Consider the following 25,525-nt stretch of genomic DNA (forward strand, 5'->3'; position numbering starts at 1 on the left):
GTCAATAACAGATATGTGTCAGTGGCCTGAGTGTTCTCATTATGCTCCCACAGAAGGGAATCTAAAGATGCTGGGGAGAGCGTTCATTCCTGACATCGCAATGGACGAGACGAGTCAGAGCCCTCCCCCAGAGCCTGAGCCCCAACCAGAAAGCACCGCCCTGTGACAGACTTGCGCTCTAGCCAATCACTGCTTCCCCTAAATCCCCATCAGAGAGAACCCAGCCAGTCCCGCACCTCCACCGCATGTCCTATCCCAGCTGGAGTCCAGTGCCTGTAAATGTTGCACACAGCGCTTAAGAAGCTCCCCTAAAGCCACCACTTCATCATCTGGATCCCTTCTGGTGGATGTGAATGTTGATATATCTGTAATTGTGTCTGAATGTGATATACTGTATCTGAATGTGTTCAGCTCACTCACTCACACACACACACACACACACACACACACACACTGAATTTCACTCTTGCCACTTGCCCTTGCCAGTTTCTTTCTTATTGATATTAGCACGATAATTTTTCTGAGTGGCACTACCTTTGTGTTGTGGTTTATTTTGCAGCTTGATGTTTTTAACTTTGTGCTTTTTTGAATGATGTATATTAAATATACATAGGTCTGTTGAACAGAAGAGTAAGGGAAAAGCAAAGCTAACCTGTGGCCACATAAGTCAACTGCTTTACCCATCCTCCCATCCCACTGCTGCACTGTGAACACACACCCACAAACACACACTCATATGTACACACACATACACACACCTTTCAGTACATTCCACTCCTTAGTGCTTGTAATATACACATTTTTACATTTTCATGAGATGGTAAAATATATTCAGAGTCCACATAAAGCCAAGCAAGTTTGTTTTCGTATTTAGATACAGGTCTGAGAAATTTACATTTTTAAAGTAAAGGTTATGAAAATGTTCTGAGCAATTTAGTTTATGGTTCCAGAAAGTGCACAGGGGTAATACGAGAAAAAGATATATCAAAGATTATGAATGTAATTTTTCCACTTGAATATGAAGCTGACATTTTGGTATATAATTACAAATTTGTCTTTTTATATTTGTTACTTGATTTTTTTCCTGTCTTGTGTATGTATGTATGTATGTATTCAATTCAGTTTTGATGTTATCTATAGAAATCCTTCCTCTTTTGGGTTCTGATTTTGGTTAAAAATAAGATGTGGCCTAAATCATTTATCCTTTTAAATGTGACGTCGAGTATTAGAAAAACATAATGTCACTCACACACCCTAAAGGCTGTTCTTACATTACTTTCAGTTTCATGGTTTGTATGGCTTCTATAGCCTACAGCAGTACATATCAGTATATGCCGTTGAGATATTTAAGAACAATCAAGCGTCAATGTCATTATCACAGTCATACCGAGTCATGATCACAGTATCAGAAATGTCTGTTGTCCAACATCCGACCTTGTCTTTACTGGCAGAATTATGTGCAAAGTGTATGTTTGCACTTAAAAATGTAAATACTGGCAATGGCAGAACTGGTTATGCTAGTAGAAAAAAACTGATCTTCACACAGCTCAGTTGGAAAATGTGCATCATGTTTAATGCCAAAGAGATTCTCAGATATTCTGTCTATGCATACCTCTCAGTGCATTGGTGTCATTCTGTCGTTTTTTTTGTGATCGTTTTGCTATGATTGCAATGGTAGTGACCAAAGCTGTTTTTTCAATCTTTTTCCATTCTATGCACATATAACCTGTTCAAATGCTTGAAAAGAAATCCAATAAAAGAATGTCATTCAAGTAATCACTGCTTAACTTTTAGTTAACCTGTTATGATATTATAAAATGCCTCAACTTTCTATAATAAGTTAAACAATTTAGGCAAACTGGGAGGTATTTACACTTAATGAAAACTTTCTGATGAAAAAACCTTGATCGTGCTACAGGTGAAAGTGCTACTCCTCCCTGATAGATGTGCTCTGTTTGTCTCATCCCACTTGGAATCCCATTTAGCCAAGTTTGGGATATGGAAAAAGACTATTTGGCTCACAGTGCAAAACTGAAAGTGTTATTTGAAGGGTTGTTTGACTCAAGTTAAATCAGTTATCTGCAAACTAATCAAATTTGAACAGTGGTATAGATTACACAATGATTGACATGTAATAAATAAAACGTGCATGGGTCATGGGGCACATGGCACATTACAAAGTTCATACTTACATTTTCACAGACTTTCACAGTCAATATTTATACACACATATGTTATTTGATCATCACATTTGTTGAGCTATGCCACCTACAGGCTGCTTTTCTCCTGTCTGCACAAGTAATGGTACATCGCTCATTTCTCAATCACATTGTGCAGGAGAATCACCATAGTATGTAAATGACTTAAGAAAACCTTTGATATCCGTTGCAAACACAAAAGATACAGAGACGTCTTCAAACACACCACTTCTAACTCCAACCAAGCTGTTGGTGTCAACCCGTGGCGTGGTTATCAGCCTTTAGTAAACGGTCCGCTCAGGCCCAGTAGGCGATGAGGAAGACGGCGACAGACAGGCACACGATGAGGTTGGCGTCCACCACCCCCCTCATGCAGGGCTGCTCCTCCAGGGAGTTGATGATGGCGTCGGGTGGCGGGGGCGCTGGCGAGCCGTTCCCCTCGGGAGGTTTGTCCAGACCACAGAGCCAAAGGCAGGTCCTCTTCAGCCGAGAGGCGGCCGACACACTGGCCTGAGTGGACACAGAGGCTTTGGAGGAGAGAATGGGACGAGAGAGGGAGAGAGAAAAAAAAAGAGGGAGCAGAACAGATATATAGAGAGATATAGGAATGAGGGATGTGTCACAGGAGCTCAGGCTGTGCAGCCTATCCACCCTCTAAGATGTTTTAAATCACATGCAGTAACACTGCACACACGGAATTGCAGTTCTAAAAATAGGTGGTCTATTCATGAGTGTATTTCACAAACATATTTTTTTTTAGTTCTGGCAAAACAAATGAGGTATCAAAGTTCCCCTGCATCCCCCTCCTCTTCCTCATCCGTACCTCGCCTGTCCTCATGCAGCGCTCCGTTCCCACTGGTTCCATGCACATGTTTCTCTGACCGGTCCTTCATCTCGGGCGCCTCCATGTCTGTGTGCGCTGGCTCCTCAGCCACTTTCACCTCATCAAACCTGCTGAACCACGTCAGACGGCTGATCTAAAGGAAAGCAAAGGGACTGGTGTTGAGCCTACGCCTTGACCCAAAGTGACACACACACACACACTGGCCACAGCAGGCTCAAGATGCAAACTACCACTGCTCCACCACATGGACAGATATCAGGATCTGCATAGGACCCAACACAGACCATGTTCACACCTTATTTACAGGCCAACATAAGTTAGTGTTTATATAGATATTCAAACACTGGAAGAAAACATCAATGTATAGAATGGACAAGGAAAGAGCACATGCCCTCTCATATCTCAGATGTGGGATGCGATGTGTGCAGTAAAGTGTACAGCCAGGTAGACACTGTGTGGTTTTTTTTCAGTTGCATACGATATGGCAACTCGCACAACGTGTTTCAATTGGACGTGAGTTCTAGGCTTACACTGTGAGCCTATGTTTGACTGCTCACACGGCAAGACAAATTGGAACATTTCTGACAGATGCTAGAAATCCACTCCGATCAGAGCTGGAGCTGGAACGTTGATTGTGACGTCTTCTAGTCCAGTGGTTCTCAAAGTGTGGGGCGGGCCCCACTAGTGGGGAATAGTAGAGACATGACAGGTGGGGCGCGATGAACAGGAGGATTTTTTTTTGTGTGCCTATCTTTAATAATGTGTAGAATTCTGGGGTATTCTTACTGTATTCTGATGTGTTCATATGTTACTTCTGTGTGTAGTATACAACAGGGAGAGGTCCATATTATTGTACATAACTGTGCCTTAGGCCTGTGTACCAGCAGGAAGGTCATACAGGCCGATTTTTAGGAACATTCGAGGAACATCAGTGATAACATGGGCCGAGGGAGACAGCATGTCTGCCTATTCGGGCTAGTACTGTATCTCCATCTGGCCAGGGCCGGGTTTTGTACACTGGTTGGCACCTGCCACGTTGGCATGACTGACGTTTGTATGTTTTAGTATAACAGGCTTTGTCTTAGGTTTTGACTCGGAGACGGATCGAGGAAGCGACCCAAGGAGCATCTTCTGTCGGAAGGCTCAGCAGCCGCTTCTAATAACAACCACAACTGTTAGACTCTGCACAGTTTTACTGTTTGAGACTTAGCCTGTGTTCTGTTATTCATTATTGTACCATCTACAATAAATCATCATCTAATCGCCGATCCTGATCCCGCCGTCAAGCTTTATTGACCATCTTCAATACAGACATTAGAACTAAAACACAATGCAACAACCAGAGAATCCAACAAATGCCTCTCTTTTTTGACAAGGAAGATCATTCAAAACAAAATAGCCACACACAAACATAGGAGTCATAAATAGGCCGACAAAATAACATCTGATCCAGTGGGCCGAGACTGGAAATGTAACAGGGAACCAAAATGCAAAAGCAATATTTTAACTTTGTCGGGTTGATAGGGTCAGGTGGGACTTGAAAATTCCCACCTCCAAAGTGGGGAATGACAGAAAAAGTTTGAGAACCACTGTTCTAGTCAGACATTGTGAGCCTGCTCAAACTACACGACAGATTGGACAGGAATTGGCACATTAGTAGGATCAGACTGGTTTGGCCCTAAAATTGTGTCAAAGTCGCACAGTGTCTGCTTGGCGTTAGGGCTAAATGTTTGGGACATGTGAGGATATCTTTGCCCTCCGCCACCTCACCTGTTCAGGCGTTGGCTCCTCAGTGGCCAGACTCACACACACCACGATGACCATGGTTATGACCGACAGCATCATGGAGAAGTACAGATAGTGGACATTTTTGACCACCGCCGGGCGGGTGTCATCCTCAAAGCACAGGGGCGCGGGGTAGACAAAGTCCAGAATCATCCGCACACTGCCAATAATCAAGCCCACCAGGAGACCCCAGAATGCACCCTGGGATTGGGGTGGGCATCAGAGAAACAAGATTTTTTTCATTACTCTATCTAGAATATTTTCATGTGTATTGAGTGCCAAGCTGTCTTCTGCTGACACTGGCTTATCAGTTGCACTTCAAGTTGCATCAGAAAGGGATTTTAATCAATGTGCTGAGATGGATTTTCAAAACATTCTCACTGGTTATAGCTACGATAGCCCATGACCAAAGAATATATAGAGTATTTAGAGTAAATTGCCACTACAATACAACAATGGAGAAAAATAGTTAAGCAATTATATGACAATACCCAAACACACTGCCGGCAGTGAGCCCCCATAGTACCTTCTCATTGGTCCTCTTCCAGAAGCAGCCAGCAATGAAGACCACGGAGACGGGGGGCTGCAGGAACGTGCTGATGGCCTGGATGTATATGAAGAGCTGACCGCCCTGACTGGCCTGGACCAGAGGGATCCACAGCACGGACACAACAACCAGCACCAGCACAAATACTCTACAAAGAAACAGACCCACACACACACACGCACACAGAGAGAGAGAGAGAGGGAGATAGAAAGAGAGTACACATGCCCAGGCACACAAAAACACTCATAAACACAAAAGCACACAAAAGCATGTGCACATTTACTCAAAGCGCCTCAAAGTAACACGTCAATAAATGAATGAAATTCAATCATTAACCCTAAACCCCCTGACCCTGTATTTTTGCATCCTTCAGCACATCCATGTCTTTGACTTAAACTTGTTCATCTCAGATATTCATTCATAAAGTTAGCAACCTGAACACTAAGAGAGTAAGCTATGAGGCTGATAACATTACCCCAGTACTTGCGTGGTAATAAAAATCCTCTTTTATTCTTTTCTGTGCATATTTCGCCAGTAAATGTGTAAAAGTGCCCTTAACCTGATGGCCAACCACTCACACTCTTATTAAGTATCCACTGAGGTGCACTATCACAGCTGCTGCAGTGTGTGAATGAGCCTTTCTGTGTGACTGGGTGCCGGGCTGGAGTGCTCCAGAGTGGGGCTGAGCAATGGCCCTACCTGCCCACGATCATCAGCTCCCACTCGGACGCCCGCTTGCGGATGTGCCGCCACAGGTCCATGGTGAAGATGGTGCTAGAGCTGTTGAAGATGGAGGTCAGGGAGGACATAAGAGCAGCAAGCATGACCGCCATCATCAGGCCTCTTAGACCTAACACACACATGAGTGCCCACACACACACACACACACACACACACACACACACGCACACACACAGAGAGAAGGTGAGCGAGAGGAAGAAAACAGTTTAAGACTATTTCTGGTCTGGTCTGGTGCAAATATGTATGTATTGTGTGTATGTGTATGTATGTGTGTGTGTGTGTGTGTGTGTGTGTGTGTGTTAACATGTTTGTATGTATTGGGCGCCCTTACCACTGGGAAGCAGCTCCATCACAAGCTTGGGATAGGCAATGTCTGAGCAGCCCACTGGGTTCCCACACACCGCCTTACACACGTCTGGGTCTGCACACCCCACCTCATCTACACACACACACACACACAAACACACACACACGCACACATACACATACAGACACACTCACACACAGGCACAGACATACACATACACACACACATAGGTGCAGGCACACAAACACACACACACACACAAAGAATAGGCCAGGGTTTGGACCTTCAGATTGTGAAATAGTTGCAAATGACAACAGATGACCAACAAGAGACTAATTATAGTAGACCTGGGAAATCCTCAACATATGAGATCTATTCACATGCTGTCAGCTATAAACAGAGGTGGAAAGTAACGAAATACATTTACTCACGTTACTGTATTGAGTATTTTTTCTGTATATTTTGTATTTTTTAAGTAGTTTATAAAATCTGTATTTTAATGATTACGTTTTGAGTGAAGTATTGTACATAAAAAAAATCCCATCTGTTACTTGAGTAAAAAAAAAAAAAGTTAAGACTAACGAAAACAGAAAGGGAGAGAAAAAAAATCGCCCTAAACCACTAGCCTAGTGATAATGATCAGCATGTAGCCTAAGCCTACAACAGGACATGAATCAAGCTGGCGCCATGCAGTCTTTCTGAAAGTGATGGAGATGGAGCTGGATCACGAGATGCATTAGATTACATGTGTAGCCTAACCTATGAAAGTGTATTTTCCGCTATTTCAATGGGTTGTCTCAGTTCGTTTTAGCACTAATGATAGCGGAGATATTCAAGCAAACACCATGGGATTTCGTGTTTTGACGTTTGTGCTCACCTTTCTTTGGAAAGAAGTTTATTAGCAGTTGTTTCCCCTCATTTTGATGTCTCTCTTTTTAGTAACCTGACTTGGCTTTCTTGGAGAAAACATTGCACCAACAGCACAATAATTAGCGGTCCACTACTAGTGATGCTCAACTAAATAAACAAAAGATAGAGTACCTTATGAATCGTGCAGGCGGACTAAACCATTTAGCTCTAGCAAGGGAGAGTGAGAGTGACCTTAGACAGTTTTCACTATGTTTTGTATACAAAATCCAGTCAGTCAAACTTTAAATTTCGTCTGACATTCATTTTGACATTTAATTTGGAAGTTCAAATATATTCAGGTAAAATAAATATATGGTGGACATATATATATATATATATATTCAGTAATTAGCTTAAACTTCCAGTGAGTCTATTCGAAATTTTCACCACACATTATATTAACACACACATATAAAAAATCCAAACATAAGAGTTATGTGTATTAAAGTGGAATGACACAGGAAAAAAGTATTGAACGTGCCTACTAAAATTTCTTCAATACTTTGTGGAAAAGCCTTTGTTTGTAAAGACAGCTTCAAGACATTTCCTGTATGACAAAACGTATTAGTAACAGTGTCAGGTGTGATTTTGGCCCATTGTTCTAAACAGATTCCAGGGGTCCCTCTTGTGAATCCTGATCTTTAGTTACTTCCAGAACTGTTTAATTGAATTTAATTGAATTGGCTGCCTTCAAGTCTTTCTGGAGCTTTCTCCGAGTGGTCCTTGGCTCTTGGAATTGACTATCCTTCTGACTCCCTGGTCAGAAATTTTGCGAGGAGATCCTGCATGGCAGTGATGTTTCTTCCACTTGCAGATAATGGCTCCCATGCTGCTTACTGAAGATTCTGAAGTTTTGAAATTCATCTGTAACCAGTTTCATTGATATTTTTTGCAACAATAAGGTTGCAAAGGTCTTGGGAGAGCTTTTTGCTTTTATCCATCATGAAATGTTTCTTGTGTGACACCTTGGTAATGAAAAACCTTTTTATAGCCCATCAATATACTAACCAAGCTTATATTAATTTGCACAGATAGAAAGGATAACTACTCTAACTACTTACAGATTCCAGCTCGCTCCTTCCCTTTCCTTAGTGCTTTTTCTTAGCTTGTTCAATACTTTTCCCCTGTGTTATTCCACTTCATTACACATGACTCTACTTATGGAGTTGTTTGGATTTTTTTTATGTGTGGATTACCTGAGTTATTACTAATGCCTGGTGAAAATGTTGTACCCCCCGTATTCCACTTTTCAAGGGCCCTCTCCTCCATTGGGACCCTATACTTCCCACTCTCCCCCCCAGTTTGACGCCCTTTAATCTGCTGAACCTTCTGCTTGTTTCCAAATATTAAAAAAAAACTCTCTGCAACTCAACATGGGCCTGCCTGCCTCAGCTGCCTGTGTGTCACGGCTGCACGGGCAAAGTATGGCAAGGCAAGGGAATCTTTGAAATACAAGCATCTTTATTCTAGAACACAACCCACATAGACTAATAACCGACCAGGACTGAGAGGAGACAGAGGGTTTACATACACAATAGGTAACAGGGCACAGGTGGACAATGATCAAGGTAAAACAAGAGACAGGTGGAAACCAATATTAAACTAACAGACTAATTAACAGAAAGACAGAGGACTGAACGAGACCAACAAGACATTAACGGGGAACAGGTGTGGAAACAGAAACGGAGGGAAAACTAACAAGACAGGAAGCACAGACCAAATAAGGAGATGGGGCAGAGACAAAGACAGGTGACAGGCAGGTAAACACAAAGCACATGGGGAACAAACAAAGGAGCACATGGCACCGGACCCTTACACTATGAGGGGCTTTTCAGTTGTGCTGGATTACTGTTCACTGCAAAGCGAAGCAAGGATGAGTGCAACTAACTTTGAAAATCAACTACTGCTCAAACTTAAAGGAGAACTCCATTTCTCAACGTCACTGAGTACTGTCGGAATGAACAAAACTGAAACAATCGGTTTTACCTAGCTCGAGTTGCTGCAGCTACAGCGCTACACACTGGGAGCATGAACATGGCTGCCTTAGCTACTGGCTGCAGCAACTCGAGCTAGGACCAAAGTCCTTTTCAGGCAAGTACCTCCACTCGGCGGCCATATTGCAACACTTTTTGGGCACTTATCGTGCATCTATTTCGGCAGAAATGCGTGTGCGTAAGGCTTCACGACACCAATCTTGCTCCAGCAGCGAGATCACAACAGATGATTGGCATGATGTCTTCACAGCACACCACATGATTGGCTCAATGTATTTTACAACACACCACATGATTGCCTCAATGTATTCACATGTCAACGTTTTGCCGCGGTTGTGATATTTGTAGATAACTGACTAACCCCATGCATTACTATGGAGGATTTTTTGAATGCTGTATCTCCTCATTAGAAAGTCTCTGGTAAAACTGGTTGTTCTGGTAAACCCCCCCCCCCCCCCCCAAAAAAAAAAAGTAACTAAGTAACTTTTACTTAAAGTACATTTTAAATGAACTACTTTTTACTTTTACTTAAGTACATTTTCAGATCTGTATTTTAACTTGTACTTGAGTAATATTTCATCAAGGTATTGGTACTTTTTCCACCTCTGGCTATAAAGTCCTCATATCACAGTAGCAATTAACCAACTGGCACCGAGTACAGAGCACATTGCTATCCACATCAGAGCAGAAATGTCTCCACGGATAAAATGTGATTGCAGGTGCAGATAAGAGCAGGTGGGAATGCTCACCAGTGAAGAGTATTCTGCTGATCATGCCTGGCAGCACCATCATGAAAAAGGGCAGGACCTTCAGGTATGCCGCCAGCAGAGAGCCGCCTTTAGCATGGATCAGGTTCTTAGCCGCCAGGGAGCGCTGGACTATAACCTGGATCCAAATCACACCTTCTCATTACAGTTTGATCTGTGGCTAAATTTAATTACATTTACAGAATGTAGGCAATCAGAGAAAAAAAAATAGAATAGAAAATAGAAATAGAATTAAGTGAAAGTGCTATCATCAATTGAAATCAATGTGATTCTTCAGGCTTTCATTATTTCATTATTTCAAACGCTTAAAACATCTGAATCAGTGAGTCATGTGTGTTGTGTCGTGTCGTGCCGTGTCATATTGTATTGTATATGTGTATTATCCCTTCAAAATAAACAATCAAATCATCTGTCCTGACGTTGTAGAGTCACCTGGTCAGTGCACCAGTACCACATGGATGGGATGGTCATGCCCACGATGACCCCTGGCCACGGGAGGTCAGAGGTGACGGGGTGGCGGAACAGGTGGAAGGCGTCCTCCCGCGGGATTCCACAGGTGGTGTTGGGTTCTCTGATGGAGGGGATGGCAGAGTGGTAGCCATCCAGGAGGGCCTGCCAACCCCCCACCTCCGCAAAACCTCCACAAACACACACACACACACCACACCACACCACACCACACCACACACACACACACACACACAGGGCTTGTGTTAAAATGTTACCATAGTGGCACTGCGCCTAGGGAATGCTTTCTAAAGAAAAATGATTCAGCAATCTGTTACACAAATGATTACATCCAAATGTTACCACCAGCAATGAGCGTAAGGCATGCTCTCTAAGGGAAAAAATGATTCATGAGTCTAATACAAAGGATTACTTCCAAACAACACTGGCTTGTCACTTTCTAGTAGGCAAGAGTTGAATAGTAAAAATGTGCATAGTAGGATTAGGATAACTAGTCTATTAGGAGGTTCAGGTTCAAGTTCAAGCTGGGCTCTGTAAAGTGCCTTTAAACACATATTCATATGTTATGCCACAATATGAACAAAACTGAGCTGAGTTTAAATGAATTGAATTGAAGTCTATTTACAGCTTGGCAGGTAACTCCATGTGAATGCATTTCAATGACACTCACTGAAGACCATTAGTGTCAAGGCTCCCACCAGCATGATGAGAGTCTGGACAGCGTCTGTGTAGATCACTGCTGCAAGGCCACCTGAAACAGAACACCAAGTAATGGACCGGCATCTGCTGAGCTCTAACCAGAGAGGTTACTAGGGGCAGCCGTGGCCTACTGGTTAGCACTCTGGACTTGTAACTGGAGGGTTGCCGGTTCGAGCCCCGACCAATGGGCCGCGGCTGAAGTGCCCTTGAGCAAGGCACCTAACCCCTCACTGCTCCCCGAGCGCCGCCATTGTAGCAGGCAGCTCACTGCGTCGGGATTCCCTCACGGGATCAAAAAAGTATATATACTATACTATACTATACTAAGCTCAAGAGTTACACCACTTTTCTTTTGGAGACAGTCAGTGTAATATTAGAGGACACAGTCAGGGTGATACTAGAGGGGACAGTCAGGGTGATACTAGAGAGGACAGTCCGGAGAGGGTGCTTGTAGTAGGCCACACACCTGCCACCGTGTAGAGAGCTGTGATACTGAGGAGCACCACCACTGCCAGGTAGATGTTCCACTGGAGGGCCAACTGGATGAACACGGCGCCCGCATACATGTCCACCTGCAGACCCCAGAGGTCAAACACAGGACCCGCTCACACTCCCATCACAAGCACAGACCACATCTACTACAGCATGTGCAACTCTTATGTATTAAATGTACTGCTGAATCTGTATACTGTATGAATAAAAAGCTTGTGACATGGATTTGTTTGACCTTGCTTTACTCACCGATATTTTTGTGAAGATATAAATGAATAAGTACAAAACAGCAATAAATAACTGTATTCTCTTTCCCCCAAATCTCCTCTGTAGGTATTCAGGCATGGTGGTGACCTGTCAACAGAAACAGCATAAAAACCTATCTGAATGCCCTGAAGACACTAGAGGATGCTAATAGGTAAAGTGATGGCTGCCATGTGTAAGGAGGATAACAGACAGTGTGTGAGTGTGTGTGTGCGTGTGTGTGTGTGCGTGTGCGTGTGCGTGTGCGTGTGTGTGCGTGCGCCTGTGCCTGCGCGCGTGTGTGTGTGTGTCTGTGTGTGTGTGTGTGTGTGTGTGTGTGTGTGTGTGTGTGTGTGTACTTCAATCCCTTACCCCAGAGGCCACATAGATAGGTAGGTAGAGCCAACCCAGGAGTAGCACCATCAGCAACCCCTTAGAGATAAGATGCATGTGCATATGTAACATTAAGATGACAATATAGCTAGCCAGCCACAGAAAATATGCATGTAGATCAGCAGTTAGTACAATACAATACAATACAATACAATACAATACAAAACCCCAATACACTCAAAACTGTACCCAGCAGAACATTTGCAGAACACAACTATAATCTGCAAGGATACACATCGTCCTGTGACTCCATGATGATCTACTCACATTCCACTCGTAGGCCACAGCACCAATGCCAGCAGCAGCCCCTGAGCCTGCCAGGCCAATAAAGTGGCCACTGCCCACGTTACTGGCAAACAGGGAGGCTCCTACCTGCACAGGGGACACACAGAGGCCATGGAGGATGTCTGAGTACTGGGCCATGCGAGGCCTTTTACTTCTATTCACTCCACTCTAACTGGGAGCAGTTATGTTTGATATACTCACTGGCCACCATGTCATGTTTTTGCCGGCAAGGAAATATCCATTAACGGTGCCTCGTTTTGTCTTCCACATTGACTAAAGAAGAGGAGAAGAGAGTGAGGGATGCAGGACACAACTGCGTTTAAAACACTCCTTATTGATGTTCGCATTTTTTAAAATCCACGGTAAAAAGGTGATATTCACTCTTTTAAAGAGGACTTCATCATCGTGGAGCATGAGCGCCCAAAGGTGGACAAATAAAGAGGACTTACCCACAACCCCACAGCTAGCACCAGCACGAAGTAAAGAATGAGCACCACTATGTCAGCTGTGGCCAGTGACGTAGGACTGGTCTCCACCACAGGAGCAGTGGTGCTGGGGCTATTGATGGACTCCATACTGGCCAGTCCAAATGTCGATCAAGGCTTTGGGAGTTTGTATCACGCCAGGTTCACGTGTTAAAGGTCACACTGTCACACCCCAGCGTGTTGCAGAGGTTGCCCTCTGAGGTGTTCAGTTCTGACTGGACATCAGGACACAGGTTACAGATTACCCAACTTTTATATCCTGAATATCCAAGAGCAATAAGGCAGCGAGATTTACAGTGGAACACAAAGGAACGTCTGGAATGATGCTTCCCTTTGGCAACAAGGTAGCAATGTGCAGAAACATTTACACTTGCACAGACAGAAACAATGTGACACAATCTTCAGAGAACACAGAGAAAAGTCTGGAACACACACCTCTGGAATGATGTGTCCCTTTGGCAAACAGGTAACAATGCGCAGAAACGGCCTGAATGAAATTAGATAGTTAGTGAATCTGGACCCTTAATGATCAAGCAAGTATATCAGCTCATCTTCACAGGATAGCCTCTCTTGGTCTCTATAGATGGCCCATTTCTAGGTATATACAAAGCTGTTATTGTTAGTATAACTACATGTAGTCTGTTAAACTGGAGTCACAACAAGTATAATCTGTGTTCCAATACTACAGTACATTGCTATTTACCATATCTCGCACCTCAACAGAATTTTAAATAATGGCTTTCAGCTATTCTGCCCCCTGGTGCTTTAATTCACCAAGTGAATTAAAAATGTAAAGCTTGTTGTCCTTGTTGTAATATTTAACATTAAATGAAGGTAATGAGGTCGGAGTATTGTACATTTCCAATAACCCTCTCCCCCTTTTTGCTTATATGTGTATCTATTGTCTGTGGTGTCCTGGCTTGTCATTATTGTATGTCTTGTCATTTGTCATTTATTGATCCCTGGGGATCAATAAAGTATCTATCTATCTATCTATCTATCTATCTATCTATCTAATTTTCTGGTTGCTGTCCTTATTGTATATTAGTCATTCCAGTGCTCTAAATCTCAATGAGACTCATCTGGCAGAATAAAGGATAAATAAACAGAATAGCACAACATGAGAGAATCTTCTAGATTAGAACCTTCCAGAGAGACAGGCTTATTTTTCAAGATTTCTTTATAATTCCGCAACAAATACACAAATAGGTAAAGTAGATACATGTGCACATACACACCGATTTTAGGGACCTCTTCCCAGATTTAAAGCAAACGCACAGACGTACGCAACTGCAGCATGCCTACATACACACAAACAGACCAAACAAACATACACACACACACAAGCTTTTTCAGCTATGCCTGAATATGTCTAGAGAAAGTGAGAGAAAATGAAGCAGGAGAAAACGGCATGGAGAGATGTAAAAAAAGGTTAAGCTAACTCACCTCTGTTAAAGTCACAGTCGGATAAAATCCCTGTGTCTCCCTCCCTTGAGACTAAAGGGGTTCACATGATGTCGCTGGGCCTCCAGCAAACTAACATCTTTCTGGGAACTAAAACACTTGCACTGGACCCAGGGAACGAAGGATCAAACTCCAAACACCGTATTCAGCATTCCACACACGCAGGTTAAAATGTAAGTGTTTTATTACCCACACAGGTAATGACAACAAACAGCAACACTGTCAAAACGTGTCTACAAGTTAATGACAGACTGACAGCATTGTAAGACCACACTTTTCAACACAGGCCAAAGAAACGCCTAAAAGTTCCCTCAAGTCAAATGGCCCTTATCAAGCTCTTACACAAAGCCCAGCACAACAGTCTTATCACAAGCACCTAAAATGACATGGTTGCAAGGCTTATCTGGAGTTTTGTACTGTATCTTTACTGCATCTTTCTTTTTATTTCATTCAGGATTATATGTCCATCCGCCCTACCGCTTTTGCACAGTGTTCCAAATAGGGAACACTGTAACCAGTGCTGTGCTGCTGCTACCCAAAAGTGTCACTGCAAACAGAGCCAGGCGCATGAAGAGCCATTTCGATTTATACAGCATGACTTAGCAATATCAGAGAGGTTGAACACATGGTCATCAAGCTGTAAAGTGTGGAGGACGTAATCAAATTATAACAATGCTGATATATTAGTAAAATCATAAATGCTTTAAAATTCTACCACATGCCAGAATATACACATTAGCTGAAGCATGGTAGGCTATGCCATTCTGGTAGTACTCCTGGTGCATGGTCAATAATTTATAGGCACATCTATATACACTTTTACAAATGAGAACCACTTCTATCCATGATAATAACTTCTTCCAACTTATATTTCACAGTCTAGTCTTGGGCTGTAGTAAAGAAACAAAACCACATAAAGAATTGGTGAAGATGCCTTTATGATATAAAAGTGTTTAAATCTAATCTGCTATTTAACTAAAAGATAAAACTGAGGGAACCAAAACCAACAGAGGAGGAAATGTCTGCTTCCTATGAATTCCTAACTGAAGAAGAAAAAGAAAATGGAGGATTCCTGTTGTACATTTTACAAAACAAACTAAATTAAACTTAATGTGATCAATAAGTTAAGTCCAAGCCCTTACAATGCTCAACAGTGTATACATTCAATACAGCAGTTTGGAACAAGAAGCCAAAGCATAATGTGAAAGATTTCACAGACATTAGATTTTAGATATGAATACTGTATAATAACAACACTTGCTTTCAATACAGGGTAATTACAACATACATTCAGCATAAAAGTCAATGTTGTCGTATACTCTTACGTCTACAGTCTATTTGCACAGGTTTGAATTAACAAGATTCTTACTGCAGAATTTGTCTACAGAAGTAGTTCCTCAGGACACTCAATACCATCTCAGTTTACGTACACACTTGCAAGGTAGCCTAGATTAACCCAGACAAACCTGTTGGTAAATTTGATTTAATAAGCGGTCTGGTGTTAGCCAGGGTACTTGCAAGATGATACCGCACAAAATTCTGTGCTACTGATGGCTGTTCTGAGCTCAGTTTAATTAGTTTAAATAGTCAAGGAACACTGGTAAGGCTGCTCTTCAGACATGTGTGGGGTTTAATTACTAGTTAATTCCCACACTGGGAAAGGAACAACAGATTTGAGTCAGACTGTGTCTTTACTGTGTGTCTCCTCTGCCGACCAAATCCATCTTGTAGAAATTAAGACATTCATCATTATTCCACCGTAGAAATTCTCCAGTTCAGAGGACTTCTACGCCAGTGTTGCAGAATTGGCAAAGGTCATCTTATCTGCTTTACACGTCTCTTCATGGTTACTGTCATGGAGTCACAGACAATGTGTCACGTGATAGTTCATGTGTGTGTGTGTGTGTGTGTGTGTGTGTGTGTGTGTGTGTGTGTGTGTGTGTGTGTGTGTGTCTGGCACCCCTCACCACGCAAGAGGTGAGGCTACGCGTGGGCTTCGGGGACTCCGTGGAGGATTCTCTGTTGCCTGGTTCTCACTCAAAACCCTCTGAAAACACAAACACAGAAAGTAAACAAACAAACAAATACTTGAGTAAATAAAACAAACCAAACATGGATGAAATAAAATGATTGGAGATGTGACAGCGTACCTCAAATTTGGACATGAACTCGGCGAAGATGCCAAAGAAAGCATCGACGGTGGTGGCCGCGCTGTTCTCGCCGAAAAAGGAGGCGACGCGGAAGAACTCCTCCATGGCCCTCTGCTGCAGGGACTCCAGAGACTGCACCGCTGGGTGTGAGTTCTCCAGAAAGCCCTGTGTACAAGTCGTCAAGGCTCAACTCCTCAAAAAGCATACAATATGGCACAGTATACAGCCACACTTTGTGCAGACTCATCAGTACCATTGGCTGAAATCATGACTCTTTGAATGCTTGAACTGTGACCTTAATGGTCTACACAAAGGTCAAAGGAGCATAGTCTGCATACATCTGCCTTGCTTGGGTTTTGTGGTGCCATGCTAAGGCCTTGGGAGGGCACGCAGCAAAAAGGATACACTCATGACCACAGCGAAGCGGTCCTCGGACGTGGCTGGCATCTTCTGACAGGCCGTGCGGATCTCCTGGATGGTGCCGTGCAGGTCGTTGAGGTCAGAGGTGATGTTCCTCTGATTCACTGGCAAACAGATTGCACACAGTAGAAATGTTTCAGCCTCTGTATACCAACTCAATGTTCCTCCTGAATGTCTTAACAAACGCACTGTGTGACAACATTAATACATTAACATGGTTCTTTGTAGTACACCTACAAATTTGCAGAATTGCAGAATAATTTGCTGATTTTTTAGGAATTGGCAACTGTAAGTCTTTGCACTGAAGTTCAGTACTGAACACAAGCAAGCATAAACCCTCCTTCCAGTTGTGCCTGGCCTCTTCCCACCATACCTTTGGCTGCCAGAGGCACTGTTGTCAGTTCCTTGGCAAAGTCCAGCACCTCTGGAAAGTGTTGATAAAGTGACTTGACAAGAATGTGCAGAAAGGTGGACTTCCCATCCACAGTTTTGGTTGTGCTGAGCTAGGGGCCGGAACAAACAAGAGCTGTGTTCTGATACGGCAGGCAGGAGTAAGATCTTCAGCACAGAAACACTTTTAATTGGCTCGGCAAAGACAAATTCATTCTGTGAGCTTGGTTTCACATAGCTTTTCCACAATATTGAAGAGATGGGAGTTCTGAAGGGCTCACCTCATTGAGAAAATTGATTTTAAACCCAGTGGTCTTATTAGTCTTGGGCTGGCCATTGTTCAGGTAATTCCCCATAGCCAATACAAACTGAAAGACATTTAAAACCAATAGCCAATACAAACTGAATAGCCAATACAAAATGAAAGACATTTTCAAAAACTAATCATTCAGCAGTAACTGAGAAAGGTTGCACTTCTGGTGTAAACAAGACAGGTCTAGTGTTACCTATGAATACAGTTAAATAATCTTACAGGGGAGATATATAGAGGTCTAAGTGAGATTATGGCTTATCTTATCACAGTGTGTTACTCGGCATGGTTCCTTTTTGCGGAAGGTTAGTTGTTTGTTAATGAGGTGCGGATAAGGAGGGCGGCACCTCCAGGATCTTGGCCAGCTTCTTGCTGGTCTTGAGCTCCATGGAGGCTGTGTAGACACACTCGTAGGCCCCGCGCATCTCCTCCGTCTTCTCCTGCAGGGTGGTCTTAAAAAACAGGCTCCGCAAACGGGTCTTGTACTCAGGAACAGACAGCATCTGTGCTCACACACAGACAGGCACACATGCACACATAGGGACAGACAGACAGACAGACACAGAGAGACAGACAGACACATAATGATGTGCATTTATAAACATCTTGAATGACACAGACATACAAGAGGTTCGAAAGGGGTAGCAAAGGCTGTTATCCTATCAAGTGACCACAAGTAAGCATCCCTCAGTGCAGTAACGCTACCTGCAGCACAAACTGGTCGGGCTCGCTGAGCTTGTTGGGGTCCTGCCTGTACAGCTCATACTTCCTGACCTCCTCCTCGTCCGGGGCGTAGAGCAGAAGCTGCTTGATGTGCGCGGATTCCAGACGCTCGGTGGCCATGGTCATCAGCACCTGACGTAACTCCGCCGGGGACAGCTTTAGGTGAGCAATCAAGATGGCTGACAGGGGCGTAGAGAAAACAGTATTGTCAGTCAAGATAAGGGTCAGGGACAGAGATTTGGTTTGAGATAGTACCAAACGCATTAAAAGCAAGACACGATTAAAAGACTACAATGTGCCAATCGTCAGTAAACTTGAATTTCCCCTTGGGGATCATTAAAGTATCTATCTATCTATCTATCTGTCTAGTAAAGTATGTTATAGATAAGTGAATGCTAAGGTAAACAATCTGGAAGAGGGCAATATTAAACACAGTCCCAGTGAGGAGAAATAAACAGCTGTTGCTATTGCGCTGTGCTTTGCTCAGTGCAGCGGCAGGCCAGTTCTTGCACGCGCAAGCCATTGACAATAATGGATTTCATAGTGCAGCGTTGCCACTTGTGTGTACAATGTGAAGCCTCCTTGAGAGTATAATTGCCAATTTGGAGAGGCAAAGCATGGTTTATAACACACAACATGTTGTGTCTGAAATCAATGCATAGTAGGGTCATTCCACGTCAATTCAACCAGGGCCCACGCACTTAGGTCTCAAAAAATTCTGAAAAAATTACCAGGTGTACCTATGTTACCCAGGAGACACACTGTAAAATTACTCTAATGTAAGATCAATACTTTCCAAGATACAGCCAGTTTTACAGGGGGAGGGGGGTGTCGATTTTGTTTGGCCTCTTTTTTTTGTCAAAGTTCACAAGCCCACAGCGCAAGAACTAAACCATGTAGGAGGCTCAAATTTTGCATGCTGGTACATAAATAGGAATAGTATGTAGCAAAATCGTCACGTTTGGTCTGGATAATCCTGCATGGCCATAGCTGTCCCTCAAAGTTGATTCAAATTTTATTGGAGTTTTTGGCTGGGCTCTGTTTAAGCCTTCAGAAGACATATTTGTACTCAACATAGGCTCTTGATTTATTTTACTTACTGAGATAAGTAGAAACACTTTCACAAAAAACAATGAACAATGAATTTAAAGTTATTGACAGTACAATAACTTTAAAAGATGAATAGAAAACAGTGATTAAGGCATTTGTTGAAAAGAAGGGTGCTTTTGCCGTTTCCCATATTAGATTTGCATATTGTGTTGCTCTGATTGGTTAGGTTTATCCAATTGTGTGCAGCGGAGTTTTTTCCCTGTAGTGGTTGAAACACACCCCATTATTACATCCAGATGGCATGTTGCACCAGGCTATGATAGTACATGCATTGATAACACACCCCATAATCACATCCAGATGCCATGTTACACATTCTGTACTTCAGTACATTCGGTCATCATTGAATAATGTAGGCCACATACACATTCAATCTACTTTCATTTCACACACTCCCACACAGATGGGCCTGCCAGTCAGACATCACCTGATGTGTTCTGACACAGATTGGTTCCTGAACCAATTAGTTCAGGTGCCAAGAGACTCAATCTGGGTCTGATAGATCTACAGTAAAAAAAACTACAATACACTATCGTAAAACCACCAATTACCAACCCTTTCGTTCGAAAATCCTAAAACAACAATGTTTTTTAATACTTCAAAATAACATTTGATAAATGAACCTTACATTTTTCAGTAGCCAAAGGTGTGTAGATTTGAACAAAATCTAGTTTGGTTCTTTCCAGGGCTTTTACTGCCTGAAATATCCGATTTTGTTTACCACGCTCTGAGTTTATTGCTGGGCTGGTGAGTGGCTATTTCCAACCTTTCTCACGGCACATCAACGGTTAGACCGAGAATTTTCGTCACAAATCAAAATTCCACTGGAGCTCCAAGTGGATTTGTACACGCAGCCTTACAACACTGTTTACAGCTCTTCGAGTCATGGTAAAATGTAATTTTTGGTACATAGCTAATTTAGATACACTTATGGTGAGGGTGCTTGCGTTTTTTAGGAATCCGCCATCTTGGTTTGTATAGAAATGAATATTAAGTGACACATACACGTAAGAGGTTGGAAATACTTGACAGTTGGTAATAGGTGACGTTCCTATGGACCCTTTCAACAATAAAAACAAAAACAATGCTTGAACGTTCTATTTGGGCCCCAATCTACTTCCTCTGCATTAAGATAACATATGGAATGTTAAAAAGGAAGTCTTGTGGGGCCAACTATGATGCTGATAATGGAACTCTCTTGAAAGGGTCTATACCTGAGACAAAGAGACAACTATCAGACGCTACTCGTTACATACTTACAGGCGTTGTAGGCCTTCTTGTGGGAGAGGATCTCCACGACATCCTTCTTCTTGAAGGTCTCGGGCTGAGGTACAGGCTCTGGAACAGCCACTGACACAGGAGGCCACAGAGAGACTGTTACTTTTCAATACAGACAAGTGGCTTCAAGCATTTTGAAAGGGATGTAGGGAGTAAACAGTGGCACAGACAAACACACTAGATCTCATCATACCAGGGACTAGGCGGGACTAATGAGGCAGGAGGGAGTAAACAGGGATGAGGATGGTGCAACATTCTGAATATTCACTCTCTTAGATACATAAGTACAAAAGTACATAAAAAGTTTTTGGGGAAATTGGCCACTGATATGGATCAAAGTGGGTCACTGACAGCAACATTCAGGCCACAGAAAGTGTTAATGTTATTATCAAGAGGTGCATTAATTAAACGTCCTTTTGAAGAGTGACAGACTGTTCTAATTACCCAAAGTGTCTTTCACACAGAGAACACACAACTTTCTGTACACAGAACACACACATTTCTGTAGCACTTCACGGCCGACATGAAATCACACTCCCAGACTTCCTCGTCCACTCAACCACACAGACAGACAGACAGACAGACAGACAGACAGACACACACACACACACACACACACACACACACACACACACACACACACACACACACACACACACACACACACACACACACACACACACACAAAACATAACCATATCAATCTACAAACCTGGAGCCTTCTGAGTTCCAAAGTGCAATTCAAGGTCAAGATACTTCACCATGTCACTCAGCTTATCGAAATCAGAATCTTCCCCCATCTACAGGTTACGAGGACAAATAGAGAAAAGCTTTACTCAACACATAAACAATCCAACACATATCTCACATCACAACCTTTCAACACCTGTCAAATATAAATATTTGTCACATCACAGAAAAGGGTATCATTTAACCACTCAGAATAAACCACTCAGAATAAAAACATTGACAAGTACGTTACATATAGGCATTTGAAGGGTACATTCATCTCTGAAATTGTGTGGGCAGGTCCACTGACTGTGCTGAAGCCACACCTAAACTGTCTCACCACATAGCTCCTATCATTCTCTAAACCAGCTGATTCTAACGAGCATTATTCTTCAGTCAGATAGATGAATAATTAGTGAAAGCACAAAATGCATCCTATACTGTAGAAAGCAGATTTTCCCACAATGCTTGCAGATTTCAAAGTGTCAATGTCCTGTTTAGTGGTCTAACTCCACAATTCAGTACTACATAGTTTAAAGACTTTACACATGTTTTCAGTAGTTTTCTAACCTATACAAGGTTCCAAGGTTCTAAATCCAATTTTGGTTTACAGGGACTTTAACTTAAATTCACCATTACATCTTGTCATCACTTTTGTCCTTGCTGTATATCTACAGATACTAATAACAGTGCTACTATGAATATCTCAGATGTCCTCATTACCTCCCCCACCTCCACACTTATGCCACCTGAGCTCACATGTTCTAGAATGTTCTCCTGCAGCTACCGGAGAGCCTGAGCTCACCTACTGATGCTGCCGCTTCTGCTGCTCCTGCTGCTGCTGCTGCTGCTGCTGCTTGGACTCACCTGTCCCCAGATGGTGCCCTCGGAGTTCTCCACCTGTTCCCAGCGCAGACGCTTCACGCTCATGTGGCTGGAGTCCAGAGTGGGCTGGCGGGGCAGCGGCGGAGGCTCGCAGGGCGGGGGAGGGGGCGGAGGCGGCGGGGGCTCCAGCTCCGAGTGATGACCCTGGGCGTGGTGATGGGCCTGGGCCTGGGCCATGGCCTGGGGCTGGGGGCTCTGGCGGGCCTGCTGGCTGGACGGGTGCGGCTGATGGCTCTGATGGGCTTGGCCGTGCTGCTGATGATGCTGTTGATGCTGATGATGCTGCTGATGCTGTTGCTGGGGCAGGGGTGGAGGCTGTGGGGGTTGCTGGGGCTGCGGCGGGGGCTGCTGCTGGGGAGGCAGAGGCTGGAAGGTGGTGAGCACTGCCGGCTGGTACTGCTGGCCGGGGTGGATGGGGTGCGAGTAGGAGTGGTGGATGGGATGCGTCTGGTGCACCTGCTGGAGCAGGTGAGCCGGCTGGGCCGGCGGGTAGGTCTGGTGGATCTGGATCTGCTGCATCTGGTGGGGAGACTGCTGCTGCTGCTGCTGCTGCTGCTGTTGCATCTGCTGCTGGATCTGCTGCTGGATCTGCTGCTGCTGTTGCATCTGCTGTTGTGAGTGGTGGTGGTGGGAGTGGTGTGGGTGGTGGTGGTGGTGCATATGGTGGAGCTGCTGCACAGGGCTGGGGGAGTGGTGATGGGGGTGCTGCGCCTGGTGGCTCTGGTGAGTTTGGTAGGTCTGGTGGGCCTGCTGAGTGTGATGGTGAGCGGCCTGAGCCTGTTGGGCCTGTTGGGCTTGGTGTGCCTGTTTGGCTTGGTGTACCTGTTGGGCCTGCTGGGCCTGGTGCATCTGGTAGAGCACAGCATGGCCAGGGTGGACGCCGGCCTCAGGCGAGGGCAGCGGCGGCAGGGACTGGTGGTGGTGGTGCTGCTGCTGGCCCTGGTGGACGGCCTGCGCGGTGGGCTGCACTGGGAGGGAGTGGTGCTCCTGGTGCTGGTCCATGGGCTCCTGGTAGTGCTGCAGCTGCGGGTGCTGCTGCTGCTGCTGCTGCTGTGGGTGGTCCATCAGCAGGTCCTCCCGGGTGGGCAGCACCTTGTGCAGCGAGTGCCGCTTGGGGCCCGACGCCGGCGGGTTGGACCGGGGAGGGGGAGGCGGAGGGGGCCCAGGGTGCCGGCGGAAGGTCAGCACGCGGCCGCCGTGCTCAGGGGTGTAAGCCACCCCACCACCGCCACCACCCCCACCTCCGGGGTGCCCGGACTGGTCGTTGAACTGGACGGGCGGCGGGGGAGGGGGGGTGAGGGGGGGTGGAGGGATGGGCTCGGAGCCGGAGGAGTAGGTGAGCGAGCTGGCGTCCTCACTGCTGGGGCCGCTGTGCAGCTCGCTGGCACTGCTCAACTCCGGGGGCAGGAAGACGCCTCCCTCCTCGCCCTCCTCGCCCTCATCCTCTTCCTCCTCCTCCTCCTCCTCCTCCTCTAGCTCCTCCTCTTCCTCCTCCATGTCCTCCTCCTCCTCCTCCATCTCCTCATCCTCCAGGTCCTGGAAGCCCATCTGGACAACATCCTAGCATTACCATCAATCACAGACCACAGGGACACGATGTTACAGGGAACACTGAGAACACTTCTCACAGGTGGGTCACTGTAGCATCAAAACACCTACAACTACAACTACTACTGTGCCCTCCTCCCTCCCCCCTCCCTCAGCAGAAACACTTCAAACAAGCACTTTACTAGCTCACAGAAAGTAAATAGATCAATAAATATTTGAGGAAGAGTCAGAGCTCACACTCACTTCCTCGTAGTCGTTCTCGGGGGAGAGGAAGTCGTCCGGGCCGACGGTGGACTGACCCATCTGCTGGCTGAGGGCCTCCAGGAAGCGTTCGGTGTCCACGGTGCGTGGGGGTCGGGAGAAGGTGTAGCGCTTGCGGAGGCGCTGCGGAGGGCTCGGGGCGAAGTCGGGGGGCGAGGGCGGGGGGCTGTCCAGGCTGATGTAGGGGTTGGACTCGGCGCTGGTCTGCGTGGGCAGCACAGGGGGGTAGTACTGGGGCTCAGGGAGAGGCTCGGACCATTGCTGGGGCTGCTGTTGGGGGGGCTGGTGCTTTCTGCTGCCTGCTCACAATCATAGATGCACACACACACACACACAAACAGAAAGAATCACACAAAGACACACATAGAGACACATTTAAATAGAACGCAAAATATGCACACATATAAACAAGTACAGATACACACACACATATTCATTAAAACTGGTCAACAGAACAGATTATGTAATCAAATAGATCAAGGATAATCCTTGACTTTTTACCTTATGCCAAACATTTCTCACCCCAAATATTACACACATACTTTAATAAACTTACTGTTAAATATTGCTTGTCTGAGTGAGTGTGTCTGTGTGTGTGTGTGTGTGTGTGTGCAGTATGTGTGTGCGTGCTTGTGTTTGAGTACCTGTGCACCCATTACCTGAAGTTGTCCGCATGGATGGAGAAGGGGCATGTGTGAAGGGGTCTATGCCAACCAGAGAGTCAGGGGCAGGCGGAGGGCGGCTCTTGAGGGACTTTGACCGCTTCCCTGCGTACGCATTCTCCAGCTCCGCATACACAGCGGACAGCTACCGAAGGACAGCAAAGCAACCGCGGTGTTAATCATCCACCCCTAAATGGCCGGAGCATCACACCATCAGTGTCACTTCTACAAACACATTCACTGACCCTGTTACACCACTGTCACTTTCCCATGTCAATCATTGACTCATTCGCTGTCTGGTACTGGCAGTGTCTGGAGTGCCCTAAGCACTGGCAGGTAAAAGTGACCGTGCTGCTCAGTGCCCTGTGTATCATAGTGCCCTGTGTATGGTGTGCGCGTGCTAGGCACGCACAGAGGCAAATTGGGAGACGGTCTTGC

The 25,525-nt window shown here is 44.9% G+C and overlaps 3 protein-coding genes across 7 annotated transcripts in view; 1 reads left to right on the forward strand and 2 right to left on the reverse strand.

The window, feature by feature from the left end:
- The window catches only part of arhgap17b (Rho GTPase activating protein 17b), a 28,585-nt gene extending 26,809 nt beyond the window's left edge, over window positions 1-1,776 (forward strand). For all 3 annotated transcript variants that reach the window (XM_042087801.1, XM_042087800.1, XM_042087802.1), the window contains one exon: window positions 54-1,776. Coding sequence is in view for 2 of the 3 variants with exons in the window: in XM_042087800.1 (XP_041943734.1) it covers window positions 54-166 (113 nt within the window). In the remaining variant the exon portion in view is untranslated. The remainder of the gene's footprint in view (window positions 1-53) is intronic.
- Window positions 1,650-16,550, reverse strand: slc5a11 (solute carrier family 5 member 11). 3 transcript variants are annotated; one of them, XM_042087807.1, is made up of 17 exons: window positions 14,604-16,550; window positions 13,593-13,644; window positions 13,122-13,368; window positions 12,874-12,945; window positions 12,655-12,759; window positions 12,367-12,426; window positions 12,001-12,105; window positions 11,726-11,831; window positions 11,231-11,311; window positions 10,525-10,730; window positions 10,075-10,210; window positions 6,447-6,554; window positions 6,074-6,224; window positions 5,354-5,522; window positions 4,813-5,028; window positions 3,022-3,175; window positions 1,650-2,725 (listed from the first exon to the last, which is right to left on the reverse strand). In XM_042087807.1, exons 3-17 carry the CDS (start codon window positions 13,245-13,247, stop codon window positions 2,496-2,498), a joined length of 2,025 nt encoding a protein of 674 aa, XP_041943741.1. In that variant the 5' UTR covers window positions 13,248-13,368; window positions 13,593-13,644; window positions 14,604-16,550; the 3' UTR covers window positions 1,650-2,495. The 3 variants fall into 3 exon arrangements, with proteins under 3 accessions (XP_041943741.1, XP_041943740.1, XP_041943742.1); XM_042087806.1 differs by having other exon boundaries at window positions 13,122-13,372; XM_042087808.1 differs by lacking the exon at window positions 14,604-16,550 and adding an exon at window positions 14,396-14,496 and having other exon boundaries at window positions 13,122-13,372.
- grid2ipa (glutamate receptor, ionotropic, delta 2 (Grid2) interacting protein, a) overlaps window positions 16,408-25,525 on the reverse strand; it is a 29,691-nt gene continuing 20,573 nt past the window's right edge. The window contains exons 12-24 of the mRNA XM_042085514.1: window positions 25,085-25,232; window positions 24,408-24,724; window positions 22,599-24,176; window positions 21,715-21,802; window positions 20,985-21,074; window positions 18,597-18,793; window positions 18,239-18,394; window positions 17,951-17,983; window positions 17,565-17,694; window positions 17,177-17,295; window positions 16,772-16,936; window positions 16,589-16,668; window positions 16,408-16,471 (exon numbers count right to left, since the gene is read on the reverse strand). Coding sequence (XP_041941448.1) covers window positions 16,408-16,471; window positions 16,589-16,668; window positions 16,772-16,936; window positions 17,177-17,295; window positions 17,565-17,694; window positions 17,951-17,983; window positions 18,239-18,394; window positions 18,597-18,793; window positions 20,985-21,074; window positions 21,715-21,802; window positions 22,599-24,176; window positions 24,408-24,724; window positions 25,085-25,232 — 3,165 coding nt within the window. The remainder of the gene's footprint in view (window positions 16,472-16,588; window positions 16,669-16,771; window positions 16,937-17,176; window positions 17,296-17,564; window positions 17,695-17,950; window positions 17,984-18,238; window positions 18,395-18,596; window positions 18,794-20,984; window positions 21,075-21,714; window positions 21,803-22,598; window positions 24,177-24,407; window positions 24,725-25,084; window positions 25,233-25,525) is intronic.

This window comes from Alosa sapidissima, chromosome 3, assembly GCF_018492685.1.
Source record: "Alosa sapidissima isolate fAloSap1 chromosome 3, fAloSap1.pri, whole genome shotgun sequence".
NCBI classification, from domain to species: Eukaryota; Metazoa; Chordata; class Actinopteri; order Clupeiformes; family Clupeidae; genus Alosa; species Alosa sapidissima.